We start from the raw sequence: 19,707 nt of genomic DNA on the forward strand, positions 1-19,707 counted from the left end.
GATTGATGGTAAAACTGTTCTGTGTTTAAAGAATTTATTTATATTTCGTCCTATTTTCTTTGGTATGACAAGAGATTAAACGTCATCAACGTTACTAATCCTTGGAGTTAGTGACCCTCAACTTATAGTGGCTTTGTGTATACGTTCTCTCAGAGACGTTCTAGTAGCTGTGATGGCCGCTTTGATAAAACAAACAGATTTTTCATGAGAATTAACCAATTGAGATTTAGGATAAACATTTTGTTTTAAGCATTGTACACCAAAAATCCTGTAATCGTACCAGTTGTACATTTTATTTGATAATTTAATTCAATTACAAAATAATTTATACAAATATCTCTCGATATTTGAACAAATAGCTTGATAGGATTTGGGTGTTGAGTATAGAGAAGACATTATTTAAATTAAGGTGATTCCAAACAAACATAAGTGTATTTTCGTCTCAGTGATATCATAAAATCAACATTAGTGAAAGTTAAAGATAGGCCTCCAAAGGAGGAACAACAGAATGTTGTCTATGAGACCATTTATTATGATTGTAATGCAGCTAATGTGGGAGAAACATCTAGACAGTTGACTGTGAGGTTAAAGGAATATAAACTATGTTTGAAACATTTCCCCAAATCCTCGGTTGATTTGAGGAAACATGAGAATAGATTTGAGATATTTACACGCGTTAGAAACAGGATACAAGATCAACTTCGAAAGGATTAAAATATTTCGGGCAGGGTTTGGCACGCATAAGGAAAGATTTACAGAAGAAGCGTTGCACGTATGGGCTAATAAGAACAGTTTGAACAGAAAACATGGTATTCAACTGGTCACCCCTTGGCAAATGATCGTTGACAAGTAATTGGACCATATCTCTATCCAACCTGTTCAGTTCATATGCACTGTTTGTTCTAAGAGGAATTAGTTTGAATATTTTATCATCACAATTATACATTCGATGGTTCTAGTTTTACATACATATCAACGTTTGAAAAACATTTTCAATTTGTACTTTATTTTTACTCCTAATAAAAAACTAACATTTATTATCAGCTATTAAGTTGGTTGTGTGATATCGTGCATTGATTAATGTTAGACATTAACGCCGTTGGACGCCGGTCTAGTGGTCTAGAAGTTAAGTGTCTGTGGGCGAGGCCCTAGGTCATGAGTTCGAGCCCCGCGTGCGAGATCGTGGATGCGCACTACTGATGAGCCCTATACTGGGGTGAAAAGGCCGTCCGGTGCTTCGGGGTTTTCAATTATGGTTTAACACTGATTGGTTTATGGTCTCAATAAAAACTCAACAATTACCACAACCAAATACTGATATTAATAACTTAAACTTACAAATATACACACAATCACTCATTTGTTTCATATCTTTTATTCTTCACATAATTCACATATAGCTGACTCAAGTTATCCCACTTACTAAAGTCAACATCTGAATATGATTGGATAAGCACAGTATAGATTTGATTCGACTGTTAAACATTATATATTCTTTGATGATTTTTACTTGAATTATTACCCTGAAGACGTCCAGACAAGATTCCTGAACGAACCGTTGGAATTATTTAAATTTCCATCTCTGAAATTATTTCAAATATAATTTTGCATAAATAATATCTTCTCTATACTCGGTGCCCAAATTTTATCAAAATATTCGTTCAAATATTAATGAATATTCGTATAAATTTGTGTATTTTTACTTATTTATGACAACACAATCAAACTTTATTTATATTGAATACTTAAGTGAATAAAATTTTATGAGTAACAACTAACTTAAATCATCATGTAAATTTAATTTTTATTTTACTTTTAATACTAATTTGAATCAACTTACCATGAATTTGTGTATCTTGTCCGCCGTTTGTATGCAATGAATTAAAGTGATACTGCATTTTCCTATTGAAAGGAAAGAAAACATCAATAATTTACATTTTATAGTATGTTTTGTTAATTAATTACTTATCAATTAGTTAGAAGTTAAAAGTCCTCATCAAAATTCAGATGACATCTAAATTGTATCACAACTAAGTTGGCTGAACTCAACACTTGGGTCACCAATTTCCCAACTGTGTACATATTCCACTTCCTTGTTTTGGGGTTCTTTCGACTGATTATTTAGAAATGTTAACTTTGTATGCACATGTATGCTATTATCAAAAAAAGTTACCAATTGTTATGATATTGAATACTGCAGTTGTAATAGTTTCCTTTATCTGTTCTTTAAAATAACGTGAGACGAATACACAGAAATCTATGAATTTTAAATAATGTGGATGAAAAAAGTAGTTGTAGTAGATAAATCAGTAAGAAATTTCAAAACTGAGGATGAGTAACAGGTACTGGCTGTTGAAAAACTTATATTCTTGAAGACTTAAATTTTGAATGTATTTTAAAAAATTCTGCATTGCTTAATTTTTAATATTTAACACTTATTTTCCATATCTACTATCTAAATAATTCTCAACTGATTACTCGAAAATAAATGCGTAGAAAGCATATTCTGACCTAATTTTAAGTTGAGCGGTTTTTCTAATGGGAGCTTTTTTAATGAAAATAGTGAGAAGCCATAACTTTAAATATATACATGAGAAGGTTTCAAAATTCATTCAAAATGATTTCAAGATCAAAGACATGTAAACTGAATCTTCTGCCTAACTGAAACACAATTTATGCCGGACGAATTCATACATAAAGGTCATTTTCATCACGAACTAATATCAGTTATACAAACCACTGAAAATCTTAAAGCAATTGATTGACGGTTCTTCCAATTCAAGGACTTACCAGCAGCAATTACTTGTAACACTTTGAGATAGATACTTCCCCCTACATTTTAATTGAAAGCAGATTTTTGGAGACAACAAAGTTAGTAGTTTCCCACCACTGACTTTAATTAGTGACTGAAATGATATGCGTGTTGGCTATAAAAATGAAGGCCGCATGTGTTTTTCTAGCAGACCGTTTTGTTTGTGCGTTATCAAGCCATCTCTAGCCAGATCAAAAAACCCTCCGCATCTCCTTCTTTTGAGTTTTGCTCCAACGAAAATCAATTTGTGATGGTAATTAACTTTAAATTCACCACAAAATATGCATAAATCTAAGATATCTTAAAAATACCATACTACATATAATTTGATTCATTTTGTTCTTTAAAGTGGTTTTAATATAGTTGAAAACTAATTATCGGTGAGTATAGGCATACAAACAGGTGCATATAATACTTGTTATTTTTTTCAAAATCAGCTACATAGAAATTACGTATGAATAAATGTTCACTCCAAATATTTATCCCTGTTATGTTACTGCTATAATGGATTCTGAAAAATATATTCACGTAAAATTAAAGGAGCATAAAAAATAATAGAATAAGGGACAAAATCAGTTTGCGTCCATCTATCCACGATTCTTTTCAATTATATGAGTAGTGACATATCGATTTCCATTGATTCGAACCACAAAAAATTTAATCAATATGACACCCACTCATATCCCCACCGATAATCCTGATAGTATTGAACGCTTCCCCATTCAAATTAGGTTACATCCTTTCACTGATGTTAAGTGACTGGAAGGACTCAACAGAAAACCTTGGGTGCAGGTTTGGTGATAGTTGAGAGTTGTCAGCAAAGGCGATGTAGCCACACTTTTAAGAGAACCAATGCTTCTTATGGGATACGAATCCATGTTGCTTAGGTCCACAGTCTCAGACGCCACCTCTGAGATATTCGAGGCTGGACTGTCCTGTAGGACTGAGATATCCACAGTGATTGATCAATTAGCAATATTCTACATAATTTTCACTCAGTCTTTATTTCTAGTTTAATTTGACAGACTAAGTGATCATATTCCAAATTCTATGATATTTTAATCAGTAGTTTGACAATTATAGTGAACTTCGGGAAGATATTATATGCAATTTTGGAATTTAATCTGATTATTTCTTATACTTCATTAAGTTGATTTCGGCGAGCGTATAATTTATGGACGAACCAATAAGTTGTAAGATAACAGGTCTCGGATTTCGACGCGAAATTCACTCATCCATTTGACTAAATCGAGTTTTGGCAATATAGCTTATGTCAGTTCGTGATGAAAACCCTAAATGTAATTCCTAACCTTAACCATCAACTGTAAATAATAATTCTAATTCCTCACACTGGTTTATAACCCCCATTCGGTCCTCGTTATTAGGTGAAGACTCTCAAGGTCAGTTTAGCGTCACTCAAATTTAGCATCCAAAAATTATGGTCTCACCTTAATTTCTATAAAATGGAACTTGGTGTTTAGTGTTAATATAGACAAGTAGAAACAAAAAAACGGTTACAAATTAGTTAGTTTGACAAGTAACGAAAAGTAAAATACAGCATTTATTGTGAACCAGACAATTTGAAAATCTGTTCTCAATGTGTTGTTCTTTTCTCGACTTACCATTCTCGCATCATTTTACTTGGTATTAGACCAGCTCTACCTAAACTTGGTTGCGTTAAATTATTACCCAGTACAAATGGAACAATCCCACTAAGTGGAAATTCAACCTATTCGAAAGAGATAATAATGAATGAGTTATACTTGAGTTAGGGTTTTCAGCTAATCAAATTTTGGATAACCACCTTATATAGTAATTACCCCAGCCTAACTATTTTTAAATAGATTTTTATCAAATTATTGTCAAATTTGTTGTTAGCTATCATATCTATATCACTCTACATCAACTTCATTGACTACCAGAAAGCATTTGATGGTGTGGACAGGACAACACTGGAGACTTCTTCAACACTACGGTGTGTCTGAGAGGATAGTCAACATCATTCGGAATCCCTATGATGGTTTAAACTGCAAAATCGTGCATGGAGAACAGCTCACAGGCTCGTTCGAAGTGAAGAACGGTGTCAGGAAAGGTTGCTTACTCTCTGTTAGGTCCCGATAAACATAATGAATGGTAACCTTGGGATCCTTTTATGAACCAATACTAAACGTGTATTTTTATCGTATAATTGTTAAATAACTAAACTATTCATATTCATATTTCTCTTATTAAAACTTTATTTTGACCTATGAACCATTATTATACGTTTTACCATTCTTGAATTACGCCCTGTCTATTAGTCACTGTCTCCCACATTCACAGCCACATTTGGTCAAATTTTGTACAAATGTTATTTTCTATTTTATGCTACGTTGTGGTCTGTTTGATTGGTATATAAACTCAGTATGTTTGAAATATAAGGATTCATATTGCAGAGGCTGAGACTGGTGTTCTGGACTTAACTGGCTGGGCTAGGCGGAAAGCAGGACCAATCAGGACTCTAGGCTGCTCGCACGTGTTTTACGCGTCCTTGGTCCGATCGATAAGTCGCTGCTTCTGATTGGCGGCTTTAAGCTATAACACTCTCACCCTTTCTCTTTCTCATAGTGATCGACTGGATTATGAAGACGTCAACATCTAAGAGGGAGCATGGGATACAGTAGACAGCTAGGATGCAGCTGGACGACTCAGACTTCGTAGATGATATGGCTCTTCTATACCAAACGCAACAACAAATACAGAAGACGACCAGTGTAGCAGCAGCCTCAGAAGCGGTAGATCTCAACATATGCAAAGGGAAAAGCAAGATTCTCCGATACAACACAGCATAGCACCAATCAAATCACACTTGACTGAGCTTTTAAGGGTGTAAAAATCTTTACATATCTGGGCAGCATCATTGATGAACACGGTGGATCTGATGCAGATGTGAAGGCGCTGATAGGCAAAGCAAGAGCAGCATATCTATAACTAAAGAACATCTGGAACTCAAGACAACTTTCAACTAACACCAAGGTCAGGATTTTCAATACAAATGTCAAGACAGTTCTACTGTATGGGGCGGAAACCTGGAAAACTACGAAAGCCATCATCCAGAAGATACAGGTGTTTATTAACAGTTGTCCACGCAAAATACTTCGGATCCGTTGGCCAGACACTATCAGCAACAACTTACTATGGGAGAGAACAAGCCAGATCCCAGCGGAGGAAGAAATCAGGAAGAAGCGCTGGAAGTGGATAGGACACACACTGAGGAAAGCACCCAACTGCGTCACTTGAAATCCTCAAGGTCAAAGGAGAAGAGGAAGACTAAAGAACACATTACGCCGAAAAATGGAGACGGATATGAAAAGAATAAAAAATAATCGGATAGAACTAGAAAGGAAGGCCCAGGACAGAGTTGGTTGGAGAATGCTGATCGGCGGCCTACGCTCCAATGGGCGTAACAGGCATAAGTAAGTAAGTATCATGTCTACAACCCACTTCACTAGTATGCGGTCTTCAGTGATGACTGAACTCTAAACTTAACATTCAGAAGACAGAATAAATGCAAACGGGTTACTGCCATCAATCCTAAGTCATGTCATCTAAGGTCGATAACCATAAATTATGATTGTCACCTAACTCTGAGTTGTGCATTCGCCCATACTCCTCAACTCAATAGCAAATGAACTTAAAAGTTAATAAACAAGACATAATCTCAACCATTTTTATTATATTGGTTCTAATCAAAGCACAATGGATTGAGAAAACATGGAAAAAATCTGATAGTTGATATAAAAAAACCGAATCTCAGTTATCAATCGGGTTTCGTAGCTTAATTGGTAGGAGAAATAACCATTAATATCAGGAAACTGGGATCTGTTAGGAATACTATTATTAACCTATTGACTGACTGTTCTAGATAAAAGTGAACCAACCTACTCGATGATCGTTATTATCAGTACAGGGTTATGGATATTGTTAAACATAACTACGATCACAAACCGATTGAAGTTAGGTAACTATTCAAGACTCGCAAGCACTGGATTACAGTTTCGTCTCAGTATGGGACTCATCAACAGTGCAAGTCCGTGACCCCACATTCAGAAATCAAGCACAGGTCCTTCGGTCTCACATGAGAACGTTCAGCCTCTGGAACAGTGGGCTGGCATCCAAAGGTGTTAATGTCTAATTTCAATAAATGTACGATATTGTGTGGTCACCTCCTATTGTCTTTGGTCGATAACTTCCTAACACTCGAAAAAGTTGAACTTCACTGGTCACGGTTTCTCACTAGAACTCTGAAAATTTCCTATCGAAGTTAGCCACTAGTGAACACATGATAACTATTGTTATTAATATTATTATTATTATTATTATTATTATTATTATTATTATTATTATTATTATTATTATGGTGTTTATCATATTAAGATACAACTAGACAACTCCACAAACCATAATTTTTGCTTCTAGAACTATTTTCACGCAACACTTATCACCTGGTCTTATTTATAAAGAAAGGTTCATTATTTTGTTGAGAGAACTGTGACGATGGATATGACTTATAGAAGGTTTCCGTAATGAGTTGATAACGGTCAAAAAACTAGTTGTGGTTGGTAGATTCCAATAATACCACGATTGAGGTGGTCGCCCATCAGTACCATTGGATGATTATTACACTAAATCTCCATATCAGTCAAAGTGGCACACGTCGACTCACTAGTCTAAAGGTAACATGTTTGTAGCGGGACGTAAAGTTTCAGGTTTTAACTCCTGATGGAGTCATAGCTAAGCACGACAGAGGACTCTGATGCAAAGGCTAAACAGCTATCTGGCACTCTAGTTTCTAATGGTTTCTCAATTAATGTCAACCTGTAAGGTTTATTTAATAATTAATTCATTATCATTATCAAAACTTTAATTTCTTATAATTACATACTTTTACAGCTTGCCACCAATTCGGATCTTCTGAATTGACTATACGCAGAATTTCACCTTTTAAAAATGCCAGACCAGCTTCTGGACATGGAGTTAGTGAATCTGAGCTTGGACTGTATGAGAATAAAGCTCGAACATGTACCTAATCCAAAAAAAGTAGTTTAAGAAAAATAGTATTAAGTTAGTTGACAAACAAATAAAGTTTTTAAAAAAACGTTATTAATTGAACAACAATGAACTCATAGAGCTGTGTCTTTATTTCTGATTACAGGAGAACCATACATACTGACTTTGATTAAGGGTCTCCAAAAAAGTAAAAAGATGGAAGATAATATCTGATGTTAATGTCGATTCGATGAATGATAAATCTTCACCTAAAATAGTTGAAATAAGCCTGGTTTTATACCAATAATCTCTAAGACCCTCGGGGAATGAATTGTTTTGAATCCTAATTTGGCTACCTGGCATCAAGAAAATATGTCTCGAGATGTCACTCCAACACTCACTTACAAAGGTATACCACTCTCCACGAAACCTGGAAAGCCTAATTTCTATAATTAAAAGATTTATGGTTTTGCATTGATCAAAAACCGTAATCTAGGAAGAAATAGCTGTCCAGTGTTCCTTGGTTTTCAAAGATTCTTCTAATGAGTGATAAATATTATCTTTGACATTAAGATTTGGTTATATTCGGTATAATTTTAAAATCGTTGGATTTTGAAACTCTACTTGATGATAACGATGTCTAGAAATATTGGATAATTTAAATACTGCTTCTTACTTGATTTTTTTCTGCTTGTTGTTTTTTTGTAATAGATGGAATCAGTTTCAACTTCACATCGCCAGATATCGTTGTCTGTACATTTAAAAAGGAATTCATTTGAACAAAATCAAAAGGAAAGTATCAACTATGATTTAAAATAAAATAAAAGTAAAATGACAGATACAAGAGTATTTTATGACAACTTTCCTAATCTTCACTCATCTATAAACAATACTAATCATAACTACATAATATATAAATAAATATATGGATTTAGCTCGAAACCAAGGAGTCATGGGACAGCTTTAATTTTCATACGCTGTAACTAAAAAGTTATAATTGAGCTTCAAAGTTGAAATCTATTGTTTTAGTGTTCCTTGTTTTACATAACTTTGTTTTATTATAATATTATGAACAATCACACTTACATCCTGATTGTAAGTTGTGATTATGAATGTAACAGTGGTTCAGAGCTTAAAGGTATTCAGTTGTTTTTATACATATCTTTTGTTGCACTGAAATCTACCTTCATATGATAAATATCACTCAAACTTGTGAGTAATGAACACTATAAAGGTGACTATATTTTTATAAAGCTATAGTGGATTAATATGATTATTTATGTAATTATTTTGCACACTAACACGGATGAATAAATGAAAAGAGTTGTCCATTCAACATGATTACTTACGATATTGTATGGTTGTAATGAGTCAAAAGAATGAGATGATAGATCTACTTTTTAAGCTTTTCAGAATTAGTCACATTTGCTATGACAAAAGAACTGATAATATCAGGAAGAGTTGAATTTATACCAGTTATTGCTGCAATTGTAGACATTAATAATAAAGTAGTTCGATCATGTTGAACGACATTTAGAAATTGAACTAAAATACAAAAGTCAGTCATTAAAATGACAACTAACATCAAATCATTGTGTCAGCAGTGATATGACTATTGTTGCCTTTGATTTCTTCAGGCACGTTGCTGTTGAATTTTATTAGACTAACTAGACTAGTAAAGGGAACATTTAATGCAGCTAACCTCTGTCTATCGTGCTCGATCCGAGCTATGGTGATTCCTCAACTAAAGGATAAGTTACCTGGTTCTGACACATCTATGTGTATCTACGAATTCCTGTGGAGAAAGCTATATTGGGTGCCCTGCTAAACAACTGAGCCAACGAGTTAGTGAACACGTTCCTTTATGGTTAGGCAAGGGTACCGTCAAAACAATACGCAACCCTGTTCTATCACGCTTGATCGACAGCCGTCATGTAACAGACAGAAATAGGTCATTTAAAGTAATTTATCGTATTACTATCAATTTCTCTTATGGGATTCAATCTCGTCTCTTGCACACAACAGAAGCTATAGGAATCCGAGCTAACAATCCAAGTCTTTGTATTCACAATAAATTCGTAACATCTCTATATCTCCCTTGGCCTTGATAAATGGTTTTATTTTATTTATTATTTTCCATGCTCTTTGTTTCGTTTATTCTCATTCACCCCCTCTCATCTATTTTTTTTCCAAATATATGCTTCATTGTTCAATTATCTGAACACTTCTTATTACACGATCTTATAGTTTTCATGAATGTTATTTCACTTACTTACTTACGCCTGTTACTCCTCGCAAAGGAACACAGGCCGCTCACCAGCATTCTCCATCCAATCTTGTCCTGGGCAATCCTTTCCAGCTGTTATACATCTTGTTCATATCTGCTTCTATTTCCCGACGTAATATGCTCTTTGATCTTCCTCTTTTGCGCTTCCCTTCAGGATTCCAAGTTAGGGCTTGCCTCATGATGCAGTTTGATGATTTCCGTAATGTATGTCTTACCCATTTCCATCGTCTTTTCCTAATTTCCTCTTCAGCTGGAAGCTGGGTTGTTCTCCCCCACAGAAGGCTGATGCTGATGGTATCCGGCCAATGGATGTTGAGTATCTTGCGTAGACAACCATTTAAAAATACTTGTACCTTTTGATGGTGGTTGTTGTAGTTCTCCAAGTTTCAGCTCCGCACAGTAGAACTGCCTTGACGTTCGTATTGAAGATTATCACTTTGATATTGGTTGAAAGTTGTTTTGAGTTCCATATATTCTTCAATTGTAGGAATGTGGCCCTTGCTTTGCCAATCCTTGCCTTTACGTCTGCATCTGATCCTCCTTGTTCATTGATGATGCTTCCCAGGTATGTGAAGGATTCTACATCTTCCAGAGTTTCGCTATCAAGTGTGATTGGATTGCTGTTCTCCGTGTTGTATTTCAGTGCTTTGGTTTTCCCCCTGTGTATGTTGAGGCCTACTGATGCAGAGACTGCTGCTACACTGGTTGTCTTTATCTGCATTTGTTATTGTGTGTGCGATAGGAGAGCTAGGTCATCTGCGAAGTTCAAATCGTCTAATTGGTTCTGAGCTGTCCATTGTATGCCGTGTTTTCCCTCAGATGTCGAGGTCTTCATAATCCAGTCGACCACCAGAAGAAACAGGAAAGTAAAGAGTAGACAGCCTTGTCTGACTCTAGTCCTTACTTGGAATGCATCTGTCAGCTGTCCTCCATCCACGACATTGCACTATAGTCAATGTTATTTCAGCATCTATATTTTTCATGTCATGGACTTATTTCGCAATATGAAGCATTCATTTGAGCCTTTGTTATCACAACTAGTAGACCTGTCATCACATTATCAATTTCTACGCTTTACTTATTATGTTTATTTATGTAATCACTGACTCATAAACTGCCTTGGTTGGTTTAATGGTTTCGTATATGCATATAAATACTACTGTATATTAAAATAAAGCCTGATGAAGATCCAACCGAAAACAATATTGTCCGGTTATATATGTTGTTCGAATTTTATTAAATCTGAAAAATGTGTATCCAGTCAAGTTTCGCGACCATTTTGCGAAAATACCTTGTCAACCAACATCAATCAACACAAAGAACTCAACAGTATGAAACTATATAATGCAAAGTGACTTAATCCTAATTTATTCATTTTTTCAGTCAATAGTCACGTCAATGATCCAAAAACTATGATAACATAAAAAAATCGCTTCAGACAGTAAAACTATACCTTTGTGAACATCATTGGAAATATCAATGTTTAAAATAAAGCTAACTCATCATAATACTTCTTGTGTCTACACACACTATACAAGAGTATTGATTAATTTTGGCTAAAAAGTAAATAATTTATAATACTGATAAATAAGCTACTGACCAACATTCGTATCACTTCCATAGGGTCTCGCCCATGTACGGTAATACCATTAATCTCTTGGATTTCATCCCCGACATCAATAGCATCTGAAGAAAGCATGAACACATAAGAAATAAAAGCCCACACTTGAGTCGATTTATATTACTGCACAGTGAATCACATTACTTAACAAAGGAGTAGACGTAAATACATCAGGATTTATTTTGTGAATTTGAAAAATTTCGCTACATTATATGATAAATATATACAGAGTACTTACATGACATTAATGAATTTATACATCATCAAGTCAGTTACGTACATGGTAATGCCTAATTGATGGTCGAAATCAGCACTAAAGGATCACACAGAAATAAAATCTGTGATTGCTCAGTGGTCAATCAATTTTAAATATATCAGTCCCATATGAGGATAGTCGAGACCCGAACAACTCGGATGTAATGTTTCAGAATGTGACGCTGGGTGACTTGAGTTTGAATCTCACATAGAGCACCAGTTTCCTCGAGATCGTAGATACAACTTGTTGACGAGTGCCAGTTACCATGATACATAGTAATAGGGTTTCTTATCGACTACCTTCGGCCACCTAAGACTAAAACTTAGCGCACGCGATGTCCATTCACTTAGACGAGTTGTCCTATTGCAAATCGATCAGTAGAATTCGATCAACACTAAAGGACTAGATAAAAATGACATTGGTTATGACTAGGTAGTCAATGAAGGTTATCGGGCCAGGTTCATCATGTGAGGGGCTGAGAAAGTTATAGGATTACCAAGCTTGCACAACAGATAAAATATAAGTTAGAAGGAGATAGGTTTGAAAGATAAGTCACCTGGTGAACCAAAATACTGATTCATGTTCTTTTATTTTTAGGGTCATATTGATTACCTATTAATATACACTAGTTTTAATGATAGTAACAGTGATACATGGACTTCAGTGATAGTCTTTACTACTTTGCCCTAGTCTAGTTAAGTTAGTCAAATGTTAAATAAATACTTCACTAAATTAGTTTGAGGTCGCTGAATTTTTAGGGAATAATTTCAATTTATTTTGTTTGCTATTCAATTTAATACAAATGCTTGGTGCGGATCTAAAATGTCACTTGCATAATTACTCTATTGCTTCTTCCATGATCCAAGAATAAATAATTAAACGTCACCGTTTAGTGATTCTTTCATTTATAAAATTCAGTCTTTCTATTATTAGAATATTTAAAATTTCCTGAACAGTATCTTGATCCCTATCAATTAATACAAACACAAGTATTGATATGAGCTTATTTACAAACATTCACTGTCTAGACTGAAGCTTTGAATGCAACACTCACCCAGATTAACCGTCCACTATCTCATTTCAAAACCAAACCAGAATGCTAAAAAACAGATATCCATATAGTTGTATAAAAACGATCATTTATAACATTTGTGTCCTTGTAAACAGTTCTGTTCCATATAGACTCAAAAATTTCTGTCTAAACTCCAGAAATAATCAACAAACTTCATTCTCAATAATCGCCCCCAAATGCCCTGGTACGGCCGAGAGTGGAGAGAGTTTGCTCTCCCTCTCCAAATGCTCTCACATGGCCATGTGTATACAGCCTCTGACATGTAAGTCCTACTCACAGCCTTCTCATGGTGGGTGATTTGTTTACGAAATTGAGAGGACGGAAAGCGAATGTCCAGTGCTTTAACCGGGTTAATTTATTTATTTATTTTAACACATAGATATTGATACAAGGAGGCACCAAATACATATGCGCCAAACAAACCTCATTTGATATGTGTGAGGGCTGTGATACTGCTCGTGTGCCCATACCGAAGCAGGAACCGGGTTGGTGGACATGGAGAGTCCACCCAGAGGAGTTGGAAAACCTTGATTCCAAACCAATGGTGCACATGGGCTCCAGTATCCTGAGAGAACAAATGGCGTATGAAGCAATCGTTGGTCACCGGCTACCATGGGACTGCAACTTCTTACGATGCTCCACTGCCTTGAGAGAGATGGAAAAGGCAGCGGCAATAGGTAATAGTAGACAATTGTCCAGACTTGTTAAGGAAACCGGTATTAGGAAACCGACTGTTAGCGAAACACTCTCAGAGAAAGATGGACATATTATACATTCTCAATCCAGGAGATTGGATCAATGGGCAAAACACTTTAGGGATCAGTTCAACTGGCCTTCAGCCACACTTCGGTTTCCCACGATCTCCAGTCAACCTGAACGGCAAGTTAATGTAGGTTCCCCGTCTCTTTACGAAGTTGAAAAAGCCATAGGAAATCTGAAGCGAGGGAGAGCAGCAGGCCCTGACAGGTTTACTCCTGAGTTTTTTAAGGATGGTGGTTCAGTATTAGCAGTGAGATTAAGTGAGGTCTTGGGTAGAATTTGAGAACTGGACGTAATCCCATCTGACTGGTCTCAATCACTGATTGCGCCAGTCTATAAGATAGGACAAAAGTGCTCTTGTGACAATCACAGAGGAATTAGTTTGACAAATATAGTGTCTAAAATATTAGCTTCAATAATACTTCGACGCCTAATCAAAGCTCGTGAAGAAAAGACTAGAGAAAATCAGGCTGGTTTTCGACCTGGACGTGGTTGTATAGACCACATGTTCACACTACGTCAGGTTCTAGAACACAGACACACATTCAGACGCCCCACAATCGTAGTATTTCTCGACCTTAAGGCGGCATTCGACTCTGTTGATCGTAAGGTTCTATGGCAGTGTTTGTCACTGAAAGGAGTACCAAAGAAGTACATTAACCTTATAAAGGCTCTCTACTCGAACACAACTGGTCGAGTGAGAGCTTATGGTGAACTGTCATCAGAATTGATTACCTCAAGTGGTGTTCGTCAGGGCTGCCCACTCTCTTCATTCTTGTTCAACTTTGTCGTCGACGTACTTTTAGAGATGACACTTTCCTCGTCTAGATTTCCAGGGGTTGAACTTATACCGGGAGATTCACTTGTTGACTTAGAATATGCTGATGACATAGTTTTATTTGGTGAAGACGCTGACAAATTGCCGAGTCTTCTGACCACTCTAAGCAACAATGCAAGCATGTCCGGGATGCGATTCTCCCCCTCGAAATGCAAAATGTTGCTTCAGGATTGGGTTGCATTGACACCCGAACTAACGATAGGGAGTGAAGTAATTGAGCGTGTCGATCGCTTCACTTATCTTGGAAGTCTCATCAGCCCTTGTGGTCTGGTGTGTGACGAAATCTCAGCACGGATACAGAAGGCTCGGCTAGCTTTTACCAACTTGCGTCATTTATGGCGTAGGCGAGATATCCGTCTATCAACCAAAGGACGAGTTTACTGGGCAGCAGTTCGTTCCGTCCTACTTTATGGCAGTGAAACATGGCCGGTAAGAGTAGAGGATATTTGTAAGTTACTAGTAATCGATCTTATGCGTCTTCGAAACATTGCTCGTATATCCTGTGACCATCGAGTGAGTAATGCAGTTGTTAGGAAACGGGTACTAGGTAAGGATGGCAAATCAATTGATGAAGTAGTGACACCTCGTCAGTTGAGATGGCTGGGACACGTGTTACGTATGACCAACCACCGACTGCCTCGATGTGCGATGTTTTGTTGTATAGGAGTAGATCGGAAGAAAGTTAGGGGCGGTCAGACCAAAACATGGCACAATTCCATGAAGTCATTGACAAGTAGACTGAGTCATATTGGTAGGTGTAGACTACCTGGTTGGGGACGGCGAGATGATAGCAACCGATGGTTAGAGACCCTGAATGACATGGCTCAAAATCGTTTGCAATGACGCAGGTGCATCCACTCTTTGTGTTCTCCCAAATTCTAATCTTCTGAATTCTTCATGTCCCTTTTTTTCCTCTTTCCAAATTTATTTCACTGGATTATACTCCTTGAATAGCATCTTCAAACCCTAATTTTTCTGATTACAGCTTATAATTTTACTACATCTAGCACTACGGGATTTGAATCGAACACTGCATTTCTGTGTTAATGTGGTGTGGCAACTCGAACTGATGTACGTACGTACGAAGTTCTACGTTGTTACTGACTGATTGACTGACTGACCACTGCCTTGTGGACCAGACCTTTAGGTACAAGGCTCGGGGTGTGGCCCCCTACGAAAACCACCTGTTCGATTTGGGCACCCGGGTAGTATCACAGGCCTCATACAAATCAAATGAGATTTGTGTGGCGCATATGTATCTGGTGCCCCCTTGTACCAATACCTATGTATTCAAATATACAAATAAATACTCATTAATCAGCTTAAGGATCGCTCAAAAATGGTATACCTTTTATAACCTTACTGAATTTTTATCAGTCTACCTAGCAGTGACATTCTAGATATATTAAAGTAACTAAATAATCTAACATCTTTAGAGTTTAAATCACAAACTGATCTAAGCTATACCACCATTGGATACTTGGGGGAAATGGAAAGCCGTTTCGTCCAATTACGGGACTAATCAGCAGTGTGTATCCATGATTTTTCATCCTGGAATTGAATCAAAGGCCTTCAGAACCGCGCGAGAACACTTAATGTCTGAACCACTGAGCCAGGATTCAACAGTGTTAGTGTTTAACTTCAATCAATTTACAATATTGTGCAACCCTCATCCATTGATTGAGGTGATTTATACTGTGAAAACTCTTCAATACTAAAAATATAAGTTCTATCAAAATAACATTAACACATTCATATTATGAACTAACTAATAAAGAATTCTGTGAACAATCCTAATATTCCACATTTAGACAAAGAGTATAGTTCATTTTAACGAGTTTATTTTGTTACCTGTACGATCAGCAGCTCCACCGTGCATAACACGTGCAACTAGGACAGCTCCATTTCTTTCATTAATTTTAATTGTAACTCCAAGTGGTTCATGATTCTTGATTAAATTTACAATCTTTTGTTAGTCATTAATAGGAAGTGAGATTATATGGTTTTTAAAAATGAAGTTTACCTTCACGCTTATATCATCTTCATCTACTTCTGATGATATCTGTGGTAGAACTGGTCCATAAGCTTTATTCGCTATTCCATCATGACAAAGTAATAACGACTAAAACAATTTGAATCCCTCTCTCTCTCTGTGTGTGTAAATAACTTACTTTAATATGTGGTCTGGCTAATAAATTAACTAACTGTTCTGCTTCAGGAATATAATGATGACATCTTAAATGATCATAAGCCTTTAATGAAAGAAAGAAATAGTAAAATGGAAAACAAATCAATGTATTACTTCGATAGCAGCAGCCTTTGCACATAATGATATTGGTTGAGGTTTTGCTTGAGACAGTAACAATTCAATTTGTTCATATGTCTTTAACAGAGTAGTTCATTCGAATGAAGTCACAATAAAAAATATACCTTGGAGAAACGTGCATCAATATTTTCATTTCCTGATTTAGCACAAGTTCCGAAGACTAGAGACATTTTGTAAATGCTTAGTAAAAATTCCAATGACTAGGATTTATTCCTTGACCTTGTAAATGATTGGTTAATAGAGAATCAATAAAATATCTTATCGGGTTCAATGGCAGAGGACAAATAACAACGTTAGCCAATCGTAAAAATGTAAGCTTCTTTGGTAGTTCTAAATGATGTTCCTTTACAGATAGAATTTAAATAAACTTTTAGTTATTTTATTAAATCATGTCGGAAAAGACTTGATGAATCGGTGTTTTTATGGTATTTCTTTGTAAACTGGAAAAAAACAGGTATGTCGTCATACACGAGACATAACAATGTTGAAAGTAGCGTAAATGAAGAAAACTTACAAATCTTCTTATCTCTTATTTGATTTGTGTATTTCAGAGGATAAGAAGGGATCTGTTCCCCAAGTATTTTGACAGCAACACGATTCTTCCAATCTCGGAAAACATCCACAGACTTACATGAGCGGACTCAAGAGAAAAAACTGTAATGGATGAACATGTATTCCCATACCCAAACCAGATCAAAACTGTCTCAATATACTGACTTTTATGAGTTTCATTCACATGGACTCTTAGTCAGATTTTCAGCTATACGATTACTCACATTCCGATTACAGCTACATGCTAACAAAGGTTTGAATCTCAACTACTGAACGACTTAAATCTATACAACTGAAAAAAGAGTGTGGCAGTGAATTAAATTCGTCAGTGAAACCAGAGTGACAGTAAGTATTCGGTGACTTCTAGGACAATCAAATACAAATACCACGTGTTTTTAATGATGACCCTTACTTTTTATGTTATTAATTCGGCAGTCGACACAAAAGAGATGTTAAATATTTTATTTTGTCGAACGCTTCGACCAGGTGTTTTCCTACTTTGTCACTCTCAAAGGAAAATTAACTGAACGACAGCTATCACCACGACACTGTTTTAGGTCATATCTAGCTCTATAGTTTGGTCGTTTTCGATGGGGGATTCGAAAATAAGTTTGTTATCACGACTTTTTTATAAATGGTGGTACGGCTTGTATTAGTTCATTTAAATTTGTTTGCTCATCCTTACTAGTCTTATTATAATTAGCTCAACAGTTATACGACTTTGATAATCCGGGAAGTACTAGATACCAATGCATTTACTCTGTAATGTCGAGGTACTCCAGAGGTATGGATGATCTGGATTGGATTCCATGTGCAGTAGGTGCCTCTTGTTCATGAGTCTTGAACTAGAACGAAATACTGTCTTTTGTAAATGTTCACTGTCTACAAAATGAGTACCAGTGAGTACATTGACACAATTGTTAGTTCACGATTTCATTTGTTCCAGATAGCTACACTTCCTTACATTGGCTTATACCATGTAGATTTTTGACATATCTTATTTTGAATACATACTCTTAACTAATTTTTTCAACCTGTTTTTATTTCAGTCACAAAATATCTAATTACCTGGAATATGGAAAATATGATATAATACTACCTGTTTACTTAAGTTAACGTGTGGCAAAAATTTTCCCTCGAAAATTAAGCCCCATTTTTCCATTAGTGGCATATACCTCAACATGAGAAAAGTGTTATGTCCTAGCACCGGCCAATCCGCATAGACGAGCTGAATCAACCAATACGCAACAAGGACGAGAAGACTTATATTCTATGCCTGACGGTTGGCCCAACACTAACTGGCCCCAAACGAAGAGGAAGAACATACAACCAATGATCACCAGTTCAGGATCACTGTTACATTCCAGATATCCACTTACATACATACAAGACCAGGTCATGTGGCAGGCCAATTGAGTAACAGTACTAACATGGAGCAATATTACTGATGGAAAACGTGATGGGTACACAAATAATCGGTTCTAGTTTATGAGTTGAAAATGCCATAGCAACAAAGTATATATATTTAAATAAAACCTTAGAAGAATAGCTTCGAAAGTTTTACCTCACAGTTAAATTATTTTTCATGACAAAAAAGGAAGTTGGATCTTGATTAATCATGAACATTTATCGTTCATCCACATTATCAAGAATACTTTAGTATATCATGTCAACTAGAAGTTCAGAACGGATAAGTTGATGTTTCAATGGTAGCAGTTGGTACAGAAGTAACTGCTGACAGTAGATAACTTATGTAGCTTTTTTAAATATTGTTGTATACATTTAGAGGTACTGGGAGAACCACTGTGGTGTGTGCTACTTATATTGACATAAGTATATGATGTTAGCCGTGAACAGAAGGTCTGACAGCAGAGAGACAAGAGGATCGAACAGTAAAGAATGGAAACAGGATGCAATTTGTATGAAAATGCAAGAACAATGAAGTCTGATTCATTTTGAGACAATTGGTGGACATTTTGCAAATTAAGCATTTACTTAATGATTGTTAGATTTTGTTAACAAGTCCTGTAATTCTGTTTTAAGTACACTCGACTGTTCCCACCCGTGTTCTGTTCACTACACCACCACCAGTTGTTAGATACTACACGGAAAGGTACACTGTCAAACCTATGTTGGACCGAACTTAGATGTTCCGA

General features: G+C 36.0%; 1 protein-coding gene across 1 annotated transcript in view; it reads right to left on the reverse strand.

The window, feature by feature from the left end:
• Positions 1-19,707, reverse strand: part of COX15_1 (Cytochrome c oxidase assembly protein cox15) — a 49,460-nt gene that overhangs the window by 10,079 nt on the left and 19,674 nt on the right. The window contains exons 7-16 of the mRNA XM_051211505.1: positions 17,104-17,342; positions 16,976-17,056; positions 16,845-16,925; positions 16,697-16,795; positions 16,525-16,639; positions 11,728-11,813; positions 8,517-8,591; positions 7,737-7,877; positions 4,435-4,541; positions 1,841-1,902 (exon numbers count right to left, since the gene is read on the reverse strand). Coding sequence (XP_051071570.1) covers positions 1,841-1,902; positions 4,435-4,541; positions 7,737-7,877; positions 8,517-8,591; positions 11,728-11,813; positions 16,525-16,639; positions 16,697-16,795; positions 16,845-16,925; positions 16,976-17,056; positions 17,104-17,169 — 913 coding nt within the window. The 5' untranslated portion in view covers positions 17,170-17,342. The remainder of the gene's footprint in view (positions 1-1,840; positions 1,903-4,434; positions 4,542-7,736; positions 7,878-8,516; positions 8,592-11,727; positions 11,814-16,524; positions 16,640-16,696; positions 16,796-16,844; positions 16,926-16,975; positions 17,057-17,103; positions 17,343-19,707) is intronic.

The sequence above is a fragment of the Schistosoma haematobium genome, chromosome ZW (genome assembly GCF_000699445.3).
Source record: "Schistosoma haematobium chromosome ZW, whole genome shotgun sequence".
In the NCBI taxonomy this organism is placed as follows: domain Eukaryota; kingdom Metazoa; phylum Platyhelminthes; class Trematoda; order Strigeidida; family Schistosomatidae; genus Schistosoma; species Schistosoma haematobium.